This window comes from Ictalurus furcatus, chromosome 26 (assembly GCF_023375685.1).
Source record: "Ictalurus furcatus strain D&B chromosome 26, Billie_1.0, whole genome shotgun sequence".
Taxonomy (NCBI): Eukaryota; Metazoa; Chordata; class Actinopteri; order Siluriformes; family Ictaluridae; genus Ictalurus; species Ictalurus furcatus.
Genome location: NC_071280.1, coordinates 17,795,737 through 17,818,808, shown reverse-complemented (window position 1 = coordinate 17,818,808; position 23,072 = coordinate 17,795,737). Strand labels below are relative to the sequence as shown.

General features: G+C 41.6%; 1 protein-coding gene across 1 annotated transcript in view; it reads left to right on the top strand.

Moving 5' to 3' along the window:
• pkd1a (polycystic kidney disease 1a) overlaps positions 1 to 23,072 on the top strand; it is an 80,408-nt gene that overhangs the window by 20,622 nt on the left and 36,714 nt on the right. The window contains exons 2-9 of the mRNA XM_053615254.1: positions 2,242 to 2,313; positions 2,444 to 2,512; positions 4,841 to 4,909; positions 8,983 to 9,146; positions 11,262 to 11,542; positions 11,746 to 12,133; positions 12,310 to 12,487; positions 21,031 to 21,245. Of these exons, the coding sequence (XP_053471229.1) occupies positions 2,242 to 2,313; positions 2,444 to 2,512; positions 4,841 to 4,909; positions 8,983 to 9,146; positions 11,262 to 11,542; positions 11,746 to 12,133; positions 12,310 to 12,487; positions 21,031 to 21,245 (1,436 nt within the window). The remainder of the gene's footprint in view (positions 1 to 2,241; positions 2,314 to 2,443; positions 2,513 to 4,840; positions 4,910 to 8,982; positions 9,147 to 11,261; positions 11,543 to 11,745; positions 12,134 to 12,309; positions 12,488 to 21,030; positions 21,246 to 23,072) is intronic.

The window sequence follows — 23,072 nt, the reverse complement described above, 5'->3', positions numbered from 1 at the left end:
TTTCATTTTTTTTTCACTACTCCTCCTACAGATTATGTCCAATCAACACCAAATTTGGTTCACATCATCGTGAGGCCTGTCTAAACAAGAGCTATCAAAGGAGCTCTGATATTCAAAACCATTCTCCATAACGGACTGGCAAATGCGTGAGACCACGAATCATTCTTGAATCCTTTGCCTTATGTGACAGTTGTAGTGTGTCTGTGTGTGTGCAGCTTGACACCAGAAAATACTGCTTGCAGCACTTTTATTATTTTTATTATTATTATTATTATTATTATTCAACCGTACTTAAGCAGACACTATCCATCAGTGTTTACTATCTCGCCCGAGTCTGCGTGCTTGGCCCCCGAAAATGCTGCTTGCAGCACTTTTATTATTATTATTATTACTATTATTATTATTATTATTATTATATTATTATTTAACTGTACTTAAGCAGACACTATCCATCAGTGTTTACTATCTCGCCCGAGTTTCATAGCCGGGATTCCGAGACGGATGAAAACGATGAACATCGTCTTCAGATCATTATTAATAATACTGAAGCAGATTTTGTGGAGAATTGCGGGGGTTATTACTTCGTTTTTTCCCGGGTGATGAGCAGACGAGTGTTTGGGAAAGAGGCAGCAGCAGTTTGGCAGCACACGGCGGAGCTGATGTTCGAATGGTGTAATGTTCCTTTACAAGTGTTTATAGACCGCAGCTGCAGAACAGTGTGCTGCACCATCGAGCGCTCAGTAAGGCAGAGCCAGGACTCGCGCACACACACACACACACACACACACACACACACACACACCTAGAATCTCTTTAAACAAAAGACTTCTGTGGTAATAGAAACCCCGCCTCCTATTATATAACCCAGCTGATGCATGAGGAGACTGTTGAGAAGGTAATGACTGTACCAGAAGTTACACACACACACACACTTTCTCCGTACACTCTTACATGGTCTGTCTGGAATGGACAGATGTACCACTGTTATTACACACACAAATACACACGTCACTCTTTTCTCATGAACATTCTGCTGTGGTGTGATTTCGAAGGAAATATCTGTCAACGCTTACGGTTAGCACACTAGCTAGTTTGTTTTGCGACATCGAGAAAATTGTACATCGGTCAATGTACATGCTGCTCAATAATAAAAAATAATAATACTAAGAAGAAGAAGTAGAAAGGAAACCCCAGAGCACCACCCTCCTTGTTTTTCTTTAGGCTTAAGCTTCCACCATTCACACACTTTGTGTTTTGGGTTTACGTCCGACTAGGAAACTACAAAGAACACCCCAATAAAAACCATTGAAACCACAGAAATTCTAATGGTTTCCACTATAAATACCATTACAAACCATCAACGAACCATTAAAACCATTACTGTTATAGGTCCTGAATGGTATCTACATAGACATAGAAGGCAACAAATGACCAGTAGAGACTCACAGGGACGGTTACAGTTTCCATTCAAACCAATACAATTCCCATTAAAACCATTACAAATTCTATGAGGGTTTCTGTTGTTTTCTGAAGAAACAAAAAAACAAGCTAGTGTAGCTCACTGTTCCATCAGCACTTCCCACAGGAATTGTGGGAGTCCTCCCGTTCCTGCTCGATTCTGACTCGAGTCGTTGGTGTTTTTCTCGAGCTGATGTGTTAGTATGTTAGTATTTTAGCATGCTGGGTTTTTAAACCTCACACCAGCGCTGTAGTGTGACGGTTTCATCATATTGTGTTGTGTTGAAAGCCTAGTGTGGAAAAAATGGATACGATACACCGTATCCTGACACCTCCAAAAAAAACATGCACAGTGTCATTGCTGTTAGGCTGATACTTTACAACATGGCCCCCAAACAACAACATCAACACACTGCATTATTAGTGTTAGTGATCTCGGTGACCCTGTAACTGAAATCAGTTAGGTTAGTAATGATGTCTGTTACACATCTGTCACGACACAGACCATACTGTAAACCAGACACTGTGTGTGTGTGTCAGGAAGTGTGTGTATCAGGAAGTGTGTGTGTGTGTGTGTGTGTGTGTGTGTGTTTCCAGTCAGCTTGGGTGTCTCTGTAATTATCTAAATGCATTTGTATGTATGTGTTTATGGGTGGGTGTGTTAAACCCTACTGAAGTTCATATCTATTATGTAGATAGATACTCTGTGTGTGTGTGTGGGGGGGGGGGGGTTGGGGGTGCACACCATGTGCTAAATCTTTGTTTTATTCTTCTGTCCTACAGAGATCTGTCCAGAAACCACCTGTCCTCTGTGGACTCCAGTCTGTTTGATCACCTAACTGGCATCAAGGAGCTGTAAGTGCCTTCTCTGTGTGTGTGTGTGTGTGTGTGTGTGTGTGTGTGTGTGTGTGTGTGTTAAAATGCTAAAATGTTTGATGATGTGAAAGTACAATGTTTTTCTCTTCATCATTCTCCCTTCTCTCAGGTATCTTCAGAATAACCACATTACAGAACTTCCTCACAAAGTTTTTGGCTGTGGCTCATTAGCTGTGCTGTAAGTATTTAAAGTGTGTGAGTGTGAGTGTGAGTGTGTGTGTGTGTGTGTGTGTGTGTGTGCGTGGGTGGTGACATGTTCTTGTTCCCAGGCATTTTTGTGTGCTCTGTTCCTCCCAAACACTATCAAAATTAAATGCACCGACTCAAAAACACCCAGATAGATTCTGTCTAGCACTCACATGGAACTCAAAAGCTAATGAACTCAAACAGTCATTTAAAGGAACATTTCATTTTGATATAATGTGTTTTCTACTGGTGGTCTGAATCAAACCTCCACTGAGTCTGAGTCAAACCTCCACTGAGTCTGAGTCAAACCTCCACTGAGTCTGAGTCATACCTCCACTGAGTCTGAATCAAACCTCCACTGAGTCTGAGTCAAACCTCCACTGAATCTGAATCAAATCTTCACTGAGTCTGAATCAAACCTCCACTGAGTCTGAGTCAAACCTCCACTGAGTCTGAATCAAACATCCACTGAGTCTGAATCAAACATAAACTGGGTCAGAATCAAACTTCTGATTCTGAGTCAAAGCTCCACTGAGTCTGAATCAAACCTCCACTGAGTCTGAGTCAAACCTCCACTGAGTCTGAATCAAACTCCCACTGAGTCTGAATCAAAGCTCCACTGAGTCCGGGTCAAAGCTCCACTGAGACTGAATCAAACCTCAACTGAGTCCGAGTCAAAGCTCCACTGAGTCCTGGTCAAAGCTCCACTGAATCCGAGTCAAACCTCCACTGAGTCTGAATCAAACCTCCACTGAGTCTGAATCAAACCTCCACTGAGTCTGAGTCAAACCTCCACTGAGTCTGAATCAAACATCCACTGAGTCAGAATCAAACTTCTGATTCTGAGTCAAAGCTCCACTGAGTCTGAATCAAACCTCCAGTGAGTCTGAGTCAAACCTCCATTGAGTCTGAATCAAACTCCCACTGAGTCTGAATCAAACCTCCATTGAGTCCGAATCAAACCTTTACTGAGACTGAATCAAACCTCAACTGAGTCCGAGTCAAAGCTCCACTGAGTCCGGGTCAAAGCTCCACTGAGTCCGAGTCAAACCTCCACTGAGTCTGAATCAAACCTCCACAGAGTCTGAATCAAACCTCTGCTGAGTCTGAGTCAAACCTCCGCTGAGTCTGAGTCAAACCTCCGCTGAGTCTGAGTCAAACCTCTGCTGAGTCTGAATCAAACCTAAACTGGGTCAGAATCAAACATCTGATTCTGAGTCAAACATCCACTGAGTCTGAATCAAACCTCCACTGAGTCTGAGTCAAACCTCCGCTGAGTCTGAGTCAAACCTCTGCTGAGTCTGAATCAACTTAAACTGGGTCAGAATCAAACATCTGAGTCTATGTCAAACATCCACTGAGTCTGAATCAAACCTCCACTGAGTCTGAATCAAACCTCCACTGAGTCTGAATCGGACATCCACTGAGACTGAATCAGACATCCACTGAGACTGAATCAAACCTCCACTGAGTCTGAATCAAAGCTCCATTGAGTCTGAATCAAACCTCCACCGAGTCTGATTCAAACCTCCACTGAGTCTGAATCAAACCAAAACTGAGTCTGAGTCAAATATCCACCGATTCAGAATCAAACCTAAACTGAGTCAGAGTCAAACCTCCACCAACTATGAATTAAACCTACACAGAGTCTGAATCAAACACACACACACACTCCAATTACAGGTCCATTACCATTAAATTTCAGCACTTCAGGCTTAGAAGGTTCTATTTGCTGCACACACACACACATATACACACACACACACACACACATACACACACATACACACATATGCACACACACACACACACACACACACATGTGCACACACAGTTTTCCATCCCTGTCTGGTACACCAAAATCACTCCAGAACTTTTCCATATGCTGCTCAAAAAAGCTAGACAAGAGAACCATTATTCTCACACACACACACACACACACACACACACACACACACACACAGAGAGAAGTGAGACAGAAAGAGAGAGTGAGAGAGAGACACACACAGATACAGAGAGAGAGAGAGAGTAGTGAGACGAGTAGTGAGACATATGATTTACTAACTGCTCTCAATTCCATTCAGATGAGCTTTATTGACGTGACAAAGTGTACACTGTGTTTCCAAAACATTGATCTGGGCAAAGAGTCAAATCTGAACAAGTGAAGAAAAAACCCAAAAACAACAAACAAGACAAAACAAAAAAATTACAGTCTATGGGCTATGAGTGGTGTGTGTGAGTGTGTGTGTGTGTGTGTGTTTGCGTGTATGTGAGTTCATGAGCACATCTTTCTCTCTCTCTCTCTCTCTCTGTTTTTCAGAGATTTGAGTAATAACCAGCTCACCACCATTGAAGGAAGAATATGTGATAATTTATTTAATTTATCAGTGTGAGTACACACACACACACACACACACACACACACACACACACACACAGCGAGAGAAACACTCTATCTTTCTCTCTCTCTCTCTCACTCACTCTCTCTCTCACTCTCTCTCACTCTTTCTTTCTCTCTCTCTCTCTCACTCTCTCTCGTTCTCTCTCTCTCTCTCTCTCTCTCTCTCACTCACTCTCTCTAACCTGACCTTTTTCACGTTATTAGATGGAGTCTCTGGTTATTTTATGAAGGAAAAACTGATCCTTTTTCTGTTGTTCCATCAGACCCGAAGGACCTTTGCCTGTCTTTAATCATATGCTATTTGACTCTGTTGTCATGTATGTGATAAGAATAGTACATCACGCTATTTATATCACATGAACAAGAGTGCTGCTGTAGAGAGCGCGGATGTGATTCGGCTGTAGGCACGAGGTAATCAGATCCGTGCTGATATCCGGTACAGCACCACGACCACGAGTGCGGTATTGCTTTTATCAGGTCCCTCCAGGATTTAGCAAAAAAATCAAGCTCCACAATATTCGGAGAGCTTACAATTTTTCAACATGATATAGGTTTTTTGGCACGCCACTTATCCAAACAGATTAGTGGACCAGAACTAACCATTTTATAATGTGAAATACACTATATAGCCAAAAGTACGTGCACCCCGAGCATCACCCCGTCTTATATGTGCTTGTTGAATGTCTCATTCCAGATTTATTCCCCCTTTTCCTGTGTTATAATGCGCTCCACTCTTCTGGGAAGGCTTACCACTAGATTTTGAATCAAACCTAAACTGAGTCTGAATCAAACCTCCACTGAATCTGAGTCAAACCTCCACTGAGTCAGAATCAAACCTAAACTGGGTCAGAATCAAACTGGGTGAGAATCAGACATCTGATTCTGAATCAAACCTCCACTGAGTCTGAATCAAACCTAAACTGGGTCAGAATCAGACATCAGATCTCCACTGAGTCTGAATCAAACCTCCACTGAGTCTGAATCAAATATCCACCGATTCAGAATCAAACCTCCATCGAGTCTGAATCAAACCCAGACTGAGTCTGAGTCAAACATCCACTGAGTCTGAATCAAACCTAAAGTGAATTTGAATCAAATATCCATTGATTCAGAATCAAACCTCCATTAAGTCCGAATCAACCCTCCTCCATTGAGTCAGAATCAAACCTAAACTGAGTCAGAATCAAACCAGTCGCCAGCACGAGCTCAGGGTAATGTAGCACTTTCCATTTAAAAGGAAAGAAACATCTTAAATTCGATCATCTTTTAAACTAGTTTATTTCCCTTAGGCATGGACTACTTTTACACGCTAAACTGATCCGAATATACTGACCAAGGCCAATCCGAATGACAAACATAAAACACAAGCACTTGTCTGTAAGGCTGAAAAAATAAAAATCAGGGATAGAAAATGCGGACTTTGCCGTCGAATGCAATATGATGTAACGTACATTGCAAGAGACAATTTTTAAGAAACATACGACGACAAGCACTGAAATAACTCTGATAGAAGTCTAGTTGCTGGTATAGCGCTGCATGACTGGACTGAATTTACATTTTACATTAACGTTTATGGATTTTTGAGGACGTCCTTGTCCGGTCCGATTTACATTTAGCTCATTTACACAGCTGAGTAGTTGAGGGTTAAGGGCCTTGCTCAAGGGCCACCAGTTCCTGAATATGGCCCAAGGTAAATAATCCGCTTAATAATCCATTAAATAGAAGAGTAATCACTATGTACAGATTTGAATGTCATAATTTCCATGATCTGTGAATGTGTATGCCTGACCGACCATGCCAGGTACAAAATACCGCTCTGTAATATTTCTGTCATGTTTATAGACGCAGAGCTGGAGGCTGTAAGCACCCGTGACTTGATTGCTGCATCCGCCTCGTCAAACTCTAAACATGTTTTGGCATTTCGACTACGTTTGTGTTTAAAGGGGAAAACGATGTGCGCGTGTGTATTTTCGGCCAGGCTGTCACATTTAGAGCTTCTTCCTCTGGTTCAGTAAATAAAGGCTTGAGAGCGTGGGGCTGTATTCTCCTCTGGCTGTCCAATCTGCACCCTCATCATCCACAGCCGTGTGTTTCAGTTGTGACGCACTCGTCTCTTTTATTGCACTGTCGTGAAAGTCGTGACGGGTGTGTCGGCCACAGGGATTATAAACGTCACAGACAGCGACAGCGCCGCTTTACCACGGAGCCTGTGTCCCGGGGAGATGGGATTAAGCCTTTATTTTCTGTGCAGAAATGAAATACAGAAATACTATAATATTCCGTAATATTCATCCCACAATACACTACATGATCGTTTAATATTCATCCCACAATACACTACATAATCGTTTACTATTCATCCCACAATACACTACATAATCGTTTAATATTCATCCCACAATTTACTATATAATCATTTAATATTCATACTCATACTGTAATACTGTCATATTCATCCTATAACACTCACCCTGTAATACTCATACTGTAATACCAACACTATAATACTCATCCCATAACACTTACTCAGACTGTAATACTCATCCCATAACACTTACTCAAACTGTAATACTCATCCCATAACACTTACTCAAACTGTAATACTCATCCCATAACACTTACTCAAACTGTAATACTCATCCCATAACACTTACTCACACTGTAATACTCATCCCATAACACTTACTCAAACTGTAATACTCATCCCATAACACTTACTCAAACTGTAATACTCATCCCATAACACTTACTCAAACTGTAATACTCATCCCATAACACTTACTCAAACTGTAATACTCATCCCATAACACTTACTCAAACTGTAATACTCATCCCATAACACTTACTCAAACTGTAATACTCATCCCATAACACTTACTCACACTGTAATACTCATCCCATAACACTTACTCAAACTGTAATACTCATCCCATAACACTTACTCAGACTGTAATACTCATCCCATAACACTTACTCAAACTGTAATACTCATCCCATAACACTTACTCAAACTGTAATACTCATCCCATAACACTTACTCACACTGTAATACTCATCCCATAACACTTACTCACACTGTAATACTCATCCCATAACACTTACTCAAACTGTAATACTCATCCCATAACACTTACTCACACTGTAATACTCATCCCATAACACTTACTCAAACTGTAATACTCATCCCATAACACTTACTCAAACTGTAATACTCATCCCATAACACTTACTCACACTGTAATACTCATACTGTAATATTCATCCTGTAATACTAATAATGTAATACTCATCCCATAATACACACCCTATAACACTCATCATATTATACTCATGCTGTAATGCTAATTCTGTACTATTCATCCCAAAATACTCACCTTATAATACTCAACCCATAATACGCATGCTATAATACTCATCCTGTAATACTAGTAGTGTGATACACATCCCATAATATTCATCCCATAATACTCATCCCGTAATACTCATCCTGTAATACTCATCCCGTAATACTCATCCCGTAATCGTAATACTCATCCCATAATACTCATCCCGTAATATTCATCCTGTAATACTCATCCCGTAATACTCATCACATAATACTCATCCCGTAATACTCACCCCATAATACTCATCTCATAATACTCATCCCGTAATATTCATCCCATAATACACATCCCATAATACTCATCCCGTAAACTCATCCCATAATATTCATCCCATAATACTCATTCCATAATACTCATCCCATAATACTAATCATGTAATACTAATCATGTAATACTCATCCCATAAAACTCATCCCTTGATCGTGATCTGAAATTTAAATCTGAAGTCTAGTTGATGAAGGTTTACTGTAAAACTGAGACCAGGATGATTTGAATGAAGAATTCAGTTAAATGTAGTCCTGATTTCAGAAATCCAGGTTAGAGATAATCTTCTAGATTGAAAGGCGATCTTTACGGTGATGTGTGTATCGTTGTGTTTGCTAACGCTTCACATGCACGAGAATAAAATAACGTAAGAATAATTATTCTCTCCTGTCCCGTGTCTCCGTGTCTCAGGGATGTGAGCAGTAATCCTTTTGTGTGTGCCTGTAAACTGGTCCACCTGGTCAACAGGCTGCAGATGAAGGGCGTCATCCTGAGGAGAGCCAATCACATGCTCTGTGACCGTCCACCCAAACTCAAAGACCAACCACTGCTCAACGTCAGCTCGGACGACTGTGGTGAGTGACGGGCGCATCAGCCAATCAGCACACAGCACCGCCACCGATGGCACTTTGCACAATAATATACATGAAATTCAATTTAGATTCCATTCAATTTCATCAAAAGAAAACTTTCCTTTAACCTTCCTTTCAGATCTTTTCTGCAGAAAAAAAAACACGCTTGTGTGGCTGAGGTGCAAAAGTTCATCTGTCGATAAAGATAAGAAACGGGATTTTAATTAACATCAAACATTCCGTCTCCGTTACGCGCTTTTCTTTTCTTTCCACACACGCTGCTGAAAGACAGTTTCAGCACTGTAGACCTGTTTCCCCTCATCACTTCAACATCATTGTCCGGATTGTCACATGACCAAAGCCAGTGGAAACAGATTCATTTGCATTTCATTTTTTTTCCAGACGTTTCATAAATTCTTTTTAAAACTGCGACGCGTGTGGATGTATATGTAGCGTCTCGAAAAACCTGTGCTGTGTTTAAACCGTTACAATATAACTTAACATGTCAGGGTTTTTAAAAAAAAAAAATATATATATATATATATATATATATATATATATATATATATATATAATAAAGTTCTGAGCACAGTACATTAAGGCTAATGCAGAAATGATAACATGAACATTACATTACATTACCGTTTAAATTATAGCGGCTTTTGTTGTTGTTGTTGTTGTAGTTGGATATACTGTTATTATTAGTTTATCATTTTAATGTCGTTAATTTAGTGTTTTCTGTAACTTTGTGGAAATTTTACATTGTTTGGCTGGAGGCTTTAAATAAGACCTTACAGGTTTTCCACCTCTCCCTGCACTAGAGGTCGACCGATAGTGGATTTTACCGATACCGATATCCGAGTTGGGCGGTACCTGCTGATAACCGATTAATCACCTGAACTGATACTGAATGACAACTTAGCACTCAAAGTAAAACAGTGCTGAACTTTATTACAAAAATAAACACTACTGACTCTTTTTCTGACCGTGAAAATGTACCGTACTTTTTAAAATGAAATAAATATATCAATATATGTGTATATATATATATATATATATATATATATATATATATATATATATATATATATATATATATATATTATATGATGAATAAATATTAAAGTAAACAAAAGCTATACGTCCAAACGGAACCGAAAAATAGCTCTCCAGATAACAAATAAATAGAGAGACATCCAAAATGAATCAAAAAACACTTCGAATAACACGCCGAAATTAGTCAGTGATAGTTTTTATTCCACCTCTAGAGGTCACTCTCGTGCTGTATAGCGACAGCAGACCCTTAACATTAGCCGCTCCTGCTACGGACCAGGAACAACTATCGGTGTGGATTTTTGCTGATACCCGACCGTTCCAGCGATCAGATATCGGTGCTGATTAATCGGTGCTGATTAATCGGCGAAACCGACAGATCGGTCGACCTCTACCCGGCACGGTATATTTCTATTCTTGCTGTTTTTCTTTTTGTGTATAATTTTATTTGTGCAAAACAATATAAGAAAGAAAGAAAGAAAGAAAGAAAGCTGCTAGCAGACAAGAGTCATGTCACACACAGCTTTCCCTTGTCCCGTTGATCAGCGGGCGCGTGTTAGCCGAGGTGTTTTTTTGGCCCAGGGATTGTCATTAACGAGCTCCAGCAGCAGTATTGTCGAGTTGCAGTTAAAACTCTTCGGCTGCTGAACTTTGTTGTTAAAACGATGTGACATTGTGTTTTGCTGAGACAGGCCTGCGTTTCTGATGGTCCGCCGACACCAGAGCTCTGTAAAAACACACGCTGTCGCGCTCTCTGTCCTCGCGCGGCGCACGGTAATTGGAAGGAATGTCAACACGTTGCTCAATCCCGACAGCGCTGCGGCGCGGCCACAGGAGTTTCTCTAACTGCGGCAAACAGAGACATGACTTCCTGTTTTCACTCGATTTTAGCGCAGTGTATCGGTTTAAAATGGCTTTAGGTATCGTAGTGCAACTTTTTGCCGCTTTCGATGTGCTCGGCTCGTTAGTCGCTATGGAGACGTGAGTGGCACGGTGTGGAAAGCTTCACAGAAAGGTGAATAAAAGATTGATATATATGATCTGTCTGTCTGTCTGTACACACAGAGCTGTACTACGCAGGCTGCCTGCAGGATGACGCTCGCCCCGGTGGCAGCGAGTTGGTCATTTTCACGTCGTCGGTGATGGGGAATTTCACACGGGAGGAGTGTAACTCCAGATGTTTCCTTGGTAAGCAGCTGTATGGAGGGCTGGGCTCGCGCAGAGAGTGTTTGTGTAGCACCAACTCCGAGCCCAATTACATCAGCGAGGCCCGGTGCTCTGCAGCCTGCTCCAACTCCACCGTGATGAGGGACTGCGGCCTCACCGTTGCCCAGGACGTCTTCCAGGTGTGTGTGTGTGTGTGTGTGTGTGTGTGTGTGTGATGGTTTAGATGGCGTTCACTGAAGATTGTTAGCACGTGTTCTTGCAACATTTGAATCACATGTTGTACTTCAGGATACTTGATGGATAAAATGTGAGTCTGAAGTGTGTGTGTGTGTGTGTGTGTGTGTGTGCGTGCGCGTGTGTGTGTGTGTGCGTGTGTGTGCAGGTGGACTTCTCTGTGCGCGTCTCAGCCGTGCGCTCCGGCGTGCACTCCGAGGCCGTGCTGTCCGTCTCGTCCTCCGTCCTCCCCGTGTCTCTGTGCTGGGACTTCGGGGACGCGTCTCCGCTCCTGAACACCTCCGTCACCGCGGTGCAACACAAATACGGCCTGCCAGGTCGCTACGGGGTGAGAGTGGTCGCCACGGCGACACAGCGAGAGACGAGCGGCATGGCAGACGTACGTGTGGAATTGCCCCCGAGGCTGGAGCTCCACTGCCCCTCACTGCTGCTGGCCAATCAGAGCCTGGAGGAGGCGGTGACTCTGGTGAATTGGGGTGGAGTGGGCGTGGCTGTGGACTGGCGAATCCGGAAGGAGGGCGTGGAAGTGGCACGAGGTATGAGACACACACACATTTACTGACACTAACGTTGCAGCGTATATATATTATCATTTCACACACACACACACACACACACACACACACACGAGAAACTTAATATAACCAAATGTCAGTAAATTCATCGATTTCATTTCTTCCTCCCGTGTGTGTGTGTGTGTGTTTGTGTGTAGCGGAGCCGGTGTGTGTGTCGGATGGCGTGCACCACGAGAACTCGTCGCGGTGTTTTGAGCTGGTGCCGGGCGAGTTCAGCTGGTCCGAGGCTCGGCGTCAGTGTGTGGAACGTGGTGGAGAGCTCGCCATCGCTCGGTCTGACGTTGTACGCAGCCTCATCGCCCAGCGCATCACACAGTGAGTCCACACACACACACACACACACACACACACACACACACACACACACACACACTGATGAAAATTGATGCGTTTTTGATTCATCGCAGCATCTCGTTGATTGTTTTTCTGAAACAGCAAGACACAGTGTGTTCTGTTCGTTACTCGATGTTCGAATGTATTCGAGTGGTAGCTGTTTTAAATTAACGAAGTTTGACACTTAACACGTAAGTTCGATCAAACACAAAGTATTAGAAGAGAGAAAAAAAGGTGAATAAATAGCTCAGTGTTTAAAGAATCGTAAAGTTCATCTCATATCCATCCCGTATCCAGCCCGTATCCAGCCCGTATCCAGCCCGTATCCATCCCGTATCCATCTCGTATCCATCCCATATCCATCCCATATCCATCCCATATCCATCCCATATCCATCTCATATCCATCCCATATCCATCCCATATCCATCTCATATCCATCCCATATCCATCTCATATCCATCCCATATCCATCCCATATCCATCCCATATCCATCTCATATACATCTCATATCCATCCCATATCCATCTCATATCCATCCCATATCCATCTCATATCCATCTCATATCCATCCCATATCCATCTCATATCCATCCCATATCCATCTCATATCCATCCCATATCCATCTCATATCCATCCCATATCCATCCCATATCCATCTCATATCCATCTCATATCCATCCCATATCCATCTCATATCCATCCCATATCCATCCCATATCCATCTCATATCCATCTCATATCCATCCCATATCCATCTCATATCCATCCCATATCCATCCCATATCCATCCCATATCCATCCCATATCCATCCCATATCCATCTCATATCCATCCCATATCCATCTCATATCCATCCCATATCCATCCCATATCCATCCCATATCCATCTCATATCCATCTCATATCCATCCCATATACATCTCATATCCATCCCATATCCATCCCATATCCATCCCATATCCATCTCATATCCATCTCATATCCATCCCATATCCATCCCATATCCATCTCATATCCATCCCATATCCATCCCATATCCATCCCATATCCATCCCATATCCATCTCATATCCATCTCATATCCATCCCATATCCATCCCATATCCATCTCATATCCATCTCATATACATCCCATATCCATCCCATATCCATCCCATATCCATCTCATATACATCTCATATCCATCCCATATCCATCCCATATCCATCTCATATCCATCTCATATCCATCCCATATCCATCTCATATCCATCTCATATCCATCCCATATCCATCCCATATCCATCCCATATCCATCTCATATCCATCTCATATCCATCTCATATCCATCCCCTATCACTTTCTTTAAAAACTACAACTAGCTATAAATTTTATTTTTATGTTTTACTGAAGCACTTCACAAGTGAAACTCTTTTTTTTTTTACACTACAGTCAATAAAGTTGTAAATATAATGACGTATAAATGTTATAAAATCGATCGTTAAATCTCTTTATACGTAAAAAGTTCCCAGTTTCTTTTCCTAAATCCTCAGTCCTGTTGCTTTCTGTTACTCGATCCGATATCCGACATGTGCAGTTGTGTTGTCGTTTTTTTTCTCCCTCAGACATCCGCATGTTTTTTATTGCTGGTATCCACGTGATACCGATCTCAGCTATCGAACCAGTGCGGTTCAACTCTAGTCGTATGCTATGACAAGAGAAGTGTTTTGTTGTTGTTGTTGTTGTTGTTGTCGTTGTGTTTTCTGCAGAAAGTAGTAGCGAGGGCGATTGTGAGAACTGAAAGATGGAGAGATGCAGGGAGGAATTGAGGCCCTGGATCCCAGGCTGCAGTATAATAACAGGGCACATTACTGACCTACATCACAGCTGTAATTATAAAGCACCGCTGCGTAGTTAAAGGCTGAAGATAAAAACGTTACTCGTCCACATTTTTTTTTCTTCTACCACACGTACGGATGATAGGTTAGGGCTGGATTTACGTCTTACGGCTTTGTAAGAAGTGCGTTATAAAAAGCGTTTGTGTGTTTAAAATTAGTGACGCTTCGGTTTACAGTGAAATCTGGGCTTTATTAACCGAGGTGGATGCGACGGGGAAAACGTTACGGGAAACAACGAGCGAGAGCAGAGACCAAACACGAGTGTATCTTTAAAGTCTTAGATTCCTCAGACGTAGAAGCGTGGGGAGAACACAAACACAGCGGTCAATGAGGACCAGGTGAAAGCAATCAGAACGGCGGTGAACCTGAGCGGCGGTGGGAGAGAGTGGGTGTGGCTTCAGACGGGGAATTCTGGGAGTCAGATTTCCCAGAGATCCGAGTGTCGGCAAAAACATCTATGACTTCCAAGCGTTAAAGATGCCCCTGTTGTTTTTTTTTTGCTTGTTTGTTTGTTTGTTTGCTTGTTTTGTTTTGTTTTAGTTTTTTTTGCATTGATATTATCACAAAGACAAAAACATATGTCTTAGAAATGCTCTTGAATAGAAAGTAGTCCTGATTTACTAACAGATTTACTAACAGTCCATAAAAAAATGTTGTACACTTTAAGAAGCCTTATTACGACATTATTATTATTATTATTATTATTATTATTATTATTATTGCAACTGTCTCAGCTTGTCCAGATTCGTGAATGTTCTTCCACGTGCTCTGTCTAGTCGCTCAAACTGAACCTTTTTTGCTTAGCAGCAACATGTCTAGATCTCTAGAAACATTTGTATCTTTTAAGAATGATGAAATTTGATGAAACGGCCTGTCTGTCTGTAAATTCGAGTCACTGACGCACCAGGAGATGTTGGAGAACAGCGAGCAGTAGATGGTTGTACTCTGGGAGTGAACTGTGGCCAGAAGCAGACGTGTTGTGATTGTTCATGTCCAAACCTGATTAAAATTTAGGATTACATCAAGAGGCCCTCCCTTTAAGAATTCTGAGAGGGTTGTCTCCCTTCACCTAATCTAGTGTAAAATATTCCAATAAAAACAGTCACAGTTTCTGCACTGGTATTCCGTTCAGCCCATTCGGATAAAAAGATGATGATGATGATAATGATGATGATGATTATTATTATTATTATTATTTTTATTATTAAGTCTTTTCTTTCCACCTGGTATGCGGGCAAATTGTACTGATGATGATATATTTCATTTTTCTATTTAGAAGTCCATCTTGTACATTCATTATTTTCAAGCCTCCTTGACTTGATTTGAGTGCTTGGGCCCCGGTGATCGCTTTTTGAAAGGATCTGTAAAAAGACGAGCACGTCGTGTACGTGAAATATAGATATGCGAATAGAATTGTGTGTTTCGTTCTTTAATCTAAACTCTTTTTTTTTCTTAGACACCATTTTAAAATATTTGTTTGTTTATTTATTTATTTATTATATTTAAATAATTGCATCTCTGCTTATTTTGTGTATTTTAGTCATTTTTTGTGTTCTATAAATAACATATTCATTATTATCATTATATTATTATTATTATCGTTGTTATTATTATTGTTATTATTTATTATTATTATTATTATTATTATTTAAAAACTCTCTCTCACACACACACACACACGGTGATGCACATCTGTTAAAGCACACAGCTATGGAAATATGTTACACCACTGTTGGAAGGAGACTGTGTGTTTATCTGTGGTTTTGTGTGTGTGTGCACGTGTGTGTGTGAGAGAGAGAGAGAGAGAGAGAGACAGACAGAATGTGTGTACGTCCTGTCTCCTGTTCCACACCCATCATTAATCTGAGCACTCTACTCCTACTGTCCAGAGAGACAGTGAGAGAGAGACAGAAACAAAGAGAAAGAGACACATACATACACACACAGAGAGAGAGACATGGAATTCACATACTACACACACACACACACACACACACACACACACACACACAGACAGCGAGAGAGACATGGAATTCACATACTACACACACACACACACACACACTTCTTATGCAAGAATGGGCACAAATGAGCACAACACTTCTAAATGTTTCTATTTTGATTTTAAAAATTCCCATCTCTCTCTCTCTCTCCCTCCCTCTCTCTCTCTCTCTCCATTTCTCTCTCTCTCTCCCTCCCTCTCTCTCTCTCCATTTCTCTCTCTCACTCTCTCTCTCTCTCTCTCCATCTCTCTCTCTCTCTCACACACACTCTCTCTCTCTCTCTCTCTCTCTCTCTCTCTCCATCTCTCTCTCACTCTCTCTCTCCAGCTCTCTCTCTCTCTCTCTCTCTCTCTCTCTCTCTCTCCCTCTCTCTCCCTCTCTCTCTTTTTTGGTTGAAACACAGTTGCCAGTGCTGAGTAAGTTCAATATAAAGCACTACTCATGTATTAACGGTGCACTTTTGCCAGCTGACCCCGCCCCTTCCTGTTCACATGATCCTGTCTGAAGGGAGGGCGGAGCTAATTCCAGGGCCAGAAGCGTAAAATGAAGCATTAGAGCGGTGATGACTCGAGCCGCTGAGGGCCGCTGAACGGGAGTATTGCGAATCGCTGTTCTCCTTACAGTATCACTCAGCTGATCTGGTACAGGGCTACATTTCCAAAAACTGCATTTTTTTCCAAACGGCACCTTTAACGTGTCGTCGTAAAGACTTCTAATAAAACTATGACAGAAGGTTATAAAGGGAAACGAGGAAACGCAGCAGATTCCACACACTAACATAAACAGCGAGAGACTGAAAGTGCGTAAGTGCGAACAGGAAGGAACTTGTGTCGCATTCCATGTAGCTTTAAATGGATAAAAACATCGGAAAATAATCCGCTTCTGCTGTCGTTGATTATTTTCCTTTAACAGCACAAGATTGAGTGTTTTGTTCCGTACTTATCACCCTCTAACCTTCTGCGAACCCATTTAATACTCCGTAACTGCTGTATCTATGTGGGATATCTGTTGTAAGCTGTGTGTAGAGGTGAGCGTATCAGTTTCTGTTATTCCTCTCCCCTCTTTTTTTCACTTTAATATTTTATAACGCTCTTTTTGTTGTGTGTAGCTTTAACAGATGATGTCCCTCAGCTCCGGGGACGTGAACATGCCTGAGCGTTTAAATCAAAGGCAAATGAAATGTCAAAATCCTCCATAAAGCTGCATCAGGCCTGGAGATCCCTTTGATTTCGCTGTGTTTCTCCACCTCAGGGCAGCTGGGCTTGTGGAGTGTAAAATGACTAAAACAGACATTTTACACTCTGAAAGCCCAGATGCAGTTATTTTTTCCATAACTGAAGGTGTAGAGAGACGGATCAAAACTGACCGTTAGACCCTTCAGATGTGTTCGGCTGTATTTTACTGTCCTGGTTGTTTTTGGGGTTTTGTACGGTGTTGACTTGATAACGGAGAGTCGTTCAGATTTCCTGCGTTGTTCTCAGGTTGAGGTGGAACTGCTGATGGAGAATCTGTCAGCTCTCTTCAGGAGAAAGTAGCTAATACACGCTCAAGAAGTCTACAAGTCACCACATGGCATTGTAGACTAATTTGCATATTCAGTGAATAATCATGGTCATTTGTATATCAAAATATTTTACGTCAGTGATTGATAATTGGAAATGATGGTGATTAGTGATAGGTCATTAGGAATGATGGTTATTAGTGATAGGTCATTAGGAGTGATGGTGATTAGAGATTGGTCATTAGGAACGATGGTGATTAGTGATAGGTGTTTAGGAACGATGGTGATTATTGATTGGTCATTGGGAACAATGGTGATTAGTGGTTGGTCTTTGAGAACAATGGTGATTAGTGATTGGTCTTTGAGAACAATGGTGATTAGTGGTTGGTCTTTGAGAACAGTAGTGATTAGTGGTTGGTCTTTGGGAACGATGGTGATTAGTGGTTGGTCTTTGGGAACGATGGTGATTAGTGATTGGTCTTTGAGAACAATGGTGATTAGTGGTTGGTCTTTGAGAATAATGGTGATTAGTGATTGGTCTTTGAGAACAATGGTGATTAGTGGTTGGTCTTTGAGAACAATGGTGATTAGTGGTTGGTCTTTGAGAACAATGGTGATTAGTGATTGGTCTTTGAGAACAATGGTGATTAGTGGTTGGTCTTTGAGAACAATAGTGATTAGTGGTTGGTCTTTGAGAACAGTAGTGATTAGTGGTTGGTCTTTGGGAACGATGGTGATTAGTGGTTGGTCTTTGGGAACGATGGTGATTAGTGGTTGGTCTTTGGGAACGATGGTGATTAGTGATTGGTCTTTGAGAACAATGGTGATTAGTGGTTGGTCTTTGAGAATAATGGTGATTAGTGATTGGTCATTGGGAACAATGGTGATTAGTGGTTGGTCTTTGAGAACAATGGTGATTAGTGATTGGTCTTTGAGAATAATGCTGCTTAGTGATTGGTGTTGTGGATAAAAAATGTCATAAAATAAACATAAGGGAGACCTAGCATCCAGCAAAAGGGAGAAGAAGAAAAGACGGGCACCTAGACACATAGAAGCGGGATTAGGCGGACATTGACAAATTGGAATTACACTTTAAAGATCTTTAAGAGCAGTAATAGTCAAAAAAGTCAAAAAGAGCTATACGAGCTGAGCTGAGGAGGGCTAATACACACACACACACACACACACACACGCTCGTACAGTCAAGGGCGGGCAAGTAGACATAACACACATACTATTATAACTTTATAAGAATAGTAAAAAGGATATTATAAGGGTAATATCGCATAGTAAAAATAATACATATACATACTGTTTATAAAAAAACAGAATAATAGGATATGTGGGACAGTAGAAGGGTAATATAATGGTATTAAGAAGTGGGAAATACAGTACACCGGTTTTTCAAGCAGTATATATATATTAAGAGATATAGAGCAAATATGACAGTTAAATATAAACTAGGAATACAGGAAAATATGACTTACTCATGATTCAGATGGTGAAGAGTGAAGATTCTTGTAGATTAAAAATCCTGTCTCGCAGGGAAGGCCTTGATTTTAGGAGAACCGTGAGGAGCCAGTTATAAGGGTGGCTGGGTCAAACTGCCCCCCCTCCCCTCGAGATAACAATAAGACCAAGGTCCTTCCCGGTTGTTTAGTCTTGTCTACGTCATCTAATTTCCCTTAGGTAACTGAAAAGTGCAGTTTCTGATGCCCTAAGGTAATTGAAAAGTGAAGTTTCTGATGCCCTAAGGTAATTGAAAAATGAAGTTTCTGATCCTCTGAGTAACTAGAAACGCTGGGTTTTTACTTTCTGGGTTATTAGAAATGCCTGGGTTCTGATTTTATGTGTAAATTAAAACCCCTGGTTTCAATTCTATGTGTAAGTGGAATAGCCCTTTTCTGGAACATAAGAGTAAGGTAAATGAGCTCTTTTTTAACCCTATTGGTAGTGAGATCGTAGTCTTCTTGAAACATCTGGGTTATTTAGTGTGTAAATACAGTATAAATACTGGAGCTTAAGCTCAGGGTATTGGGATCACTTCTGAGAATTATCATCGGTGTGGATCTCGTGTGGTGGAATGGAACAATAAAGCTGGACCCTCGCTTCTTCTCACTCACGGCTGGTGTATTTTTTTCTATCTCCAACTGGGCTCAGAGGTAGATGTGAGTATTGGCTTCTATGTTGAATTTTAAGTGTTTTTGGGTAATAGGCTAAATTTGAGCCAACATCGGTCTTTGAGAACAATGGTGATTAGTGATTGGTCTTTGAGAACAGTAGTGATTAGTGGTTGGTCTTTGGGAACGATGGTGATTAGTGATTGGTCTTTGAGAACAGTAGTGATTAGTGGTTGGTCTTTCGGAACGATGGTGATTAGTGATTGGTCTTTGGGAACGATGGTGATTAGTGATTGGTCTTTGGGAACGATGGTGATTAGTGATTGGTCTTTGAGAATAATGGTGATTAGTGATTGGTCTTTGAGAATAATGGTGATTAGTGATTGGTCTTTGAGAATAATGGTGATTAGTGATTGGTCAGTGGTTTTACAAACTGGTGGTGAGTGGAGTGAACCTCACCTCGTATAACCAGCAGCAGTGATGTGAGCTAGAGAGCTGTATTGAGTGCAGGACAGTCACTACAGCCACAAGATTTTCAAATATTTTTGAAATGCAGTCAATAAAGGGTTAAAAAAAGTAACAAAAAAAGTCACTAAATTGGCAGCACTGGACACTGAGGCTTTATTTCAGATAAATGTATGCTTTCCCGTAATCTGAGTAATAGTAATGTGTTGTTTATATAGCACCACTGCCCAGCTTAAGGTCACTGTACGAAATCAATTAAGAAGACAATCAACCAGACAAAACAAGCGACAAACAAGTTACAGAGGTCACGGCACGTTCCAGAGAACAAAACACGAACAAGCACGAGCCAAAACACTATGACAAACTGTGAGTCAAGAGGAGGTGAGAGAGCGAAGCCCAGCTATTATTACTGTTAGTCCAAAACGAGGGAATGTGGAAGGACAGAAACATTCAAGTGGCCTCTTTGCAGAGAGGGGAAGTACTAAAGTACTAACGTAATTGTACGTGTTACTAAACTCTGAGTGTTTATGTGTGTGTGTGTGTGTGTGTGTGTACAGGGAGCGTGGTGTGTGGTTGGGTCTCAGTGACGTGGACTCTCCCGGTTCTCTCCACTGGGTGGACGGTTCCTCGGTGTTGCCAGGCGAGGACGGAGTGAGAGATCGGGCCACGCTGGTGGACGGAAACGTGTGTGTGTCTCTGGGCAGCAGTGGACAAACCAGCTCGCACCCCTGCAGTGCTAAACGCGCCTACGTGTGCCAGTTCAAACACCAAGGTGGGCGTCGCACTCGATATACAGCATGTACACACCTTTATAACACCATACATCAAAGAGTCCAGTCTCCCGCACCAGCGACCCATTCATATTACAGTACACTTCTCCTTCGTTTCTAAAAGCAAACCACAGAACAACATCTTCCCTTTCTCTCTAATTATCCAAAGCCAGGAGAATATGCATGAGTCCCAAAAGAAATGGCACCCCTACTCTGAGAGAGAGAGAAGGAGAGAGAGAAGGAGAGAGAGAAAGAGAGAAGGAGAGAAGGACAGAGAGAAAGAGAGAAGGAGAGAGAGAAGGAGAGAGAGAAAGAGAGAAGGAGAGAGAGAAGGAGAGAGAGAAAGAGAGAAGGAGAGAGAGAAGGAGAGAGAAGGAGAGAGAGAAAGAGAGAAGGAGAGAGAGAAGGAGAGAGAAGGAGAGAGAGAAAGAGAGAAGGAGAGAGAGAAGGAGAGAGAAGGAGAGAGAGAAAGAGAGAAGGAGAGTGAGAGAAGGAGAGAGAGAAAGAGAGAAAGAGAGAAGGAGAGAGAGAAAGAGAGAAGGAGAGAGAGAAAGAGAGAAGGAGAGTGAGAGAGAAAGAGAGAAAGAGAGAAGGAGAGAGAGAAAGAGAGAAGGAGAGTGAGAGAGAAAGAGAGAAAGAGAGAAGGAGAGAGAGAAAGAGAGAAGGAGAGTGAGAGAAGGAGAGAGAGAAAGAGAGAAAGAGAGAAGGAGAGAGAGAAAGAGAGAAGGAGAGAGAGAAAGAGAGAAGGAGAGTGAGAGAAGGTGGTTGTATCCATGGTTGCATCGCTCGAATGATTTGGATCAGTGCATGGATTCAGATGATTTGAGGAAACAATCATACACTGAATATTATCAGTTGTAATTAACTGTAAGTTGATTATTATCAAACAAGGTGTGTAGAGTGGTGTGTAAAAATCATTGGTATTTTTAAACTGGCGTGTAAATAATTTTAACAGGCTAACGCCTGTTAAATGGGGTCCTCAAATATCGCATTATAACACTGCCTTATGAACTGAAATCGTATTATATATATATATATATATATATATATATATATATATATATATATATATATATATGTGTGTGTGTGTGTGTGTGTGTGTGTGTGTGTGGAAGCCTGAGGTTTACACATCTGCTATTCTCGACTGTGAGATACTATACGCACAATGACCTAAGTGTTTTTATGCGAGATGTACTGTTCCAACGCTTGTGGTAATTAATGCTAACTCTTAGTGCTAACGTAACATTGAAAACCCGTAAACTACACTAGCGCAAACAAACACTGTGAAAACAGCACTGCCCGGACAAACACAATCAGGAGCTCCGTGTTGCTTATCGTGCAACAGATGAGTGGATAAACAAGCGCACACGGTGAACTGCTGTGTAACTGATTGTGATGGATTTCACACACACACACACACACACACACACACACACACACACACACACACACACTCCACTGGATCTTACTCTCCACTAGATTCTGTGCACGAACTGCACCAAATTTGGTTTTGATCTCCCCCTGTGTCGCCGCCTCTCACAGGCGGAGTGAGCGCTTATCTCTGAATTATTGAATGAGTCTCCGTCTCAGTGTGTTTCAGAAGCACGGTGTATTCGGTATTAACCAGCCCTCCTGTCAGAAACCTATTTAATAATACACAGAGGAGCACAAACACACTTTCAAATTGAGAGCGATTGCACTGCGTCCCTGAAGATGATCGTTCGTTCATCCCTCCGTCTCGCCCTCTGTCTGTCTGAGTGAAGAATGAGCCGGGATTCACAAAGTGAACGTTACAAATCACATTCCTGTCAGAGCAAACAGGAGGAGAG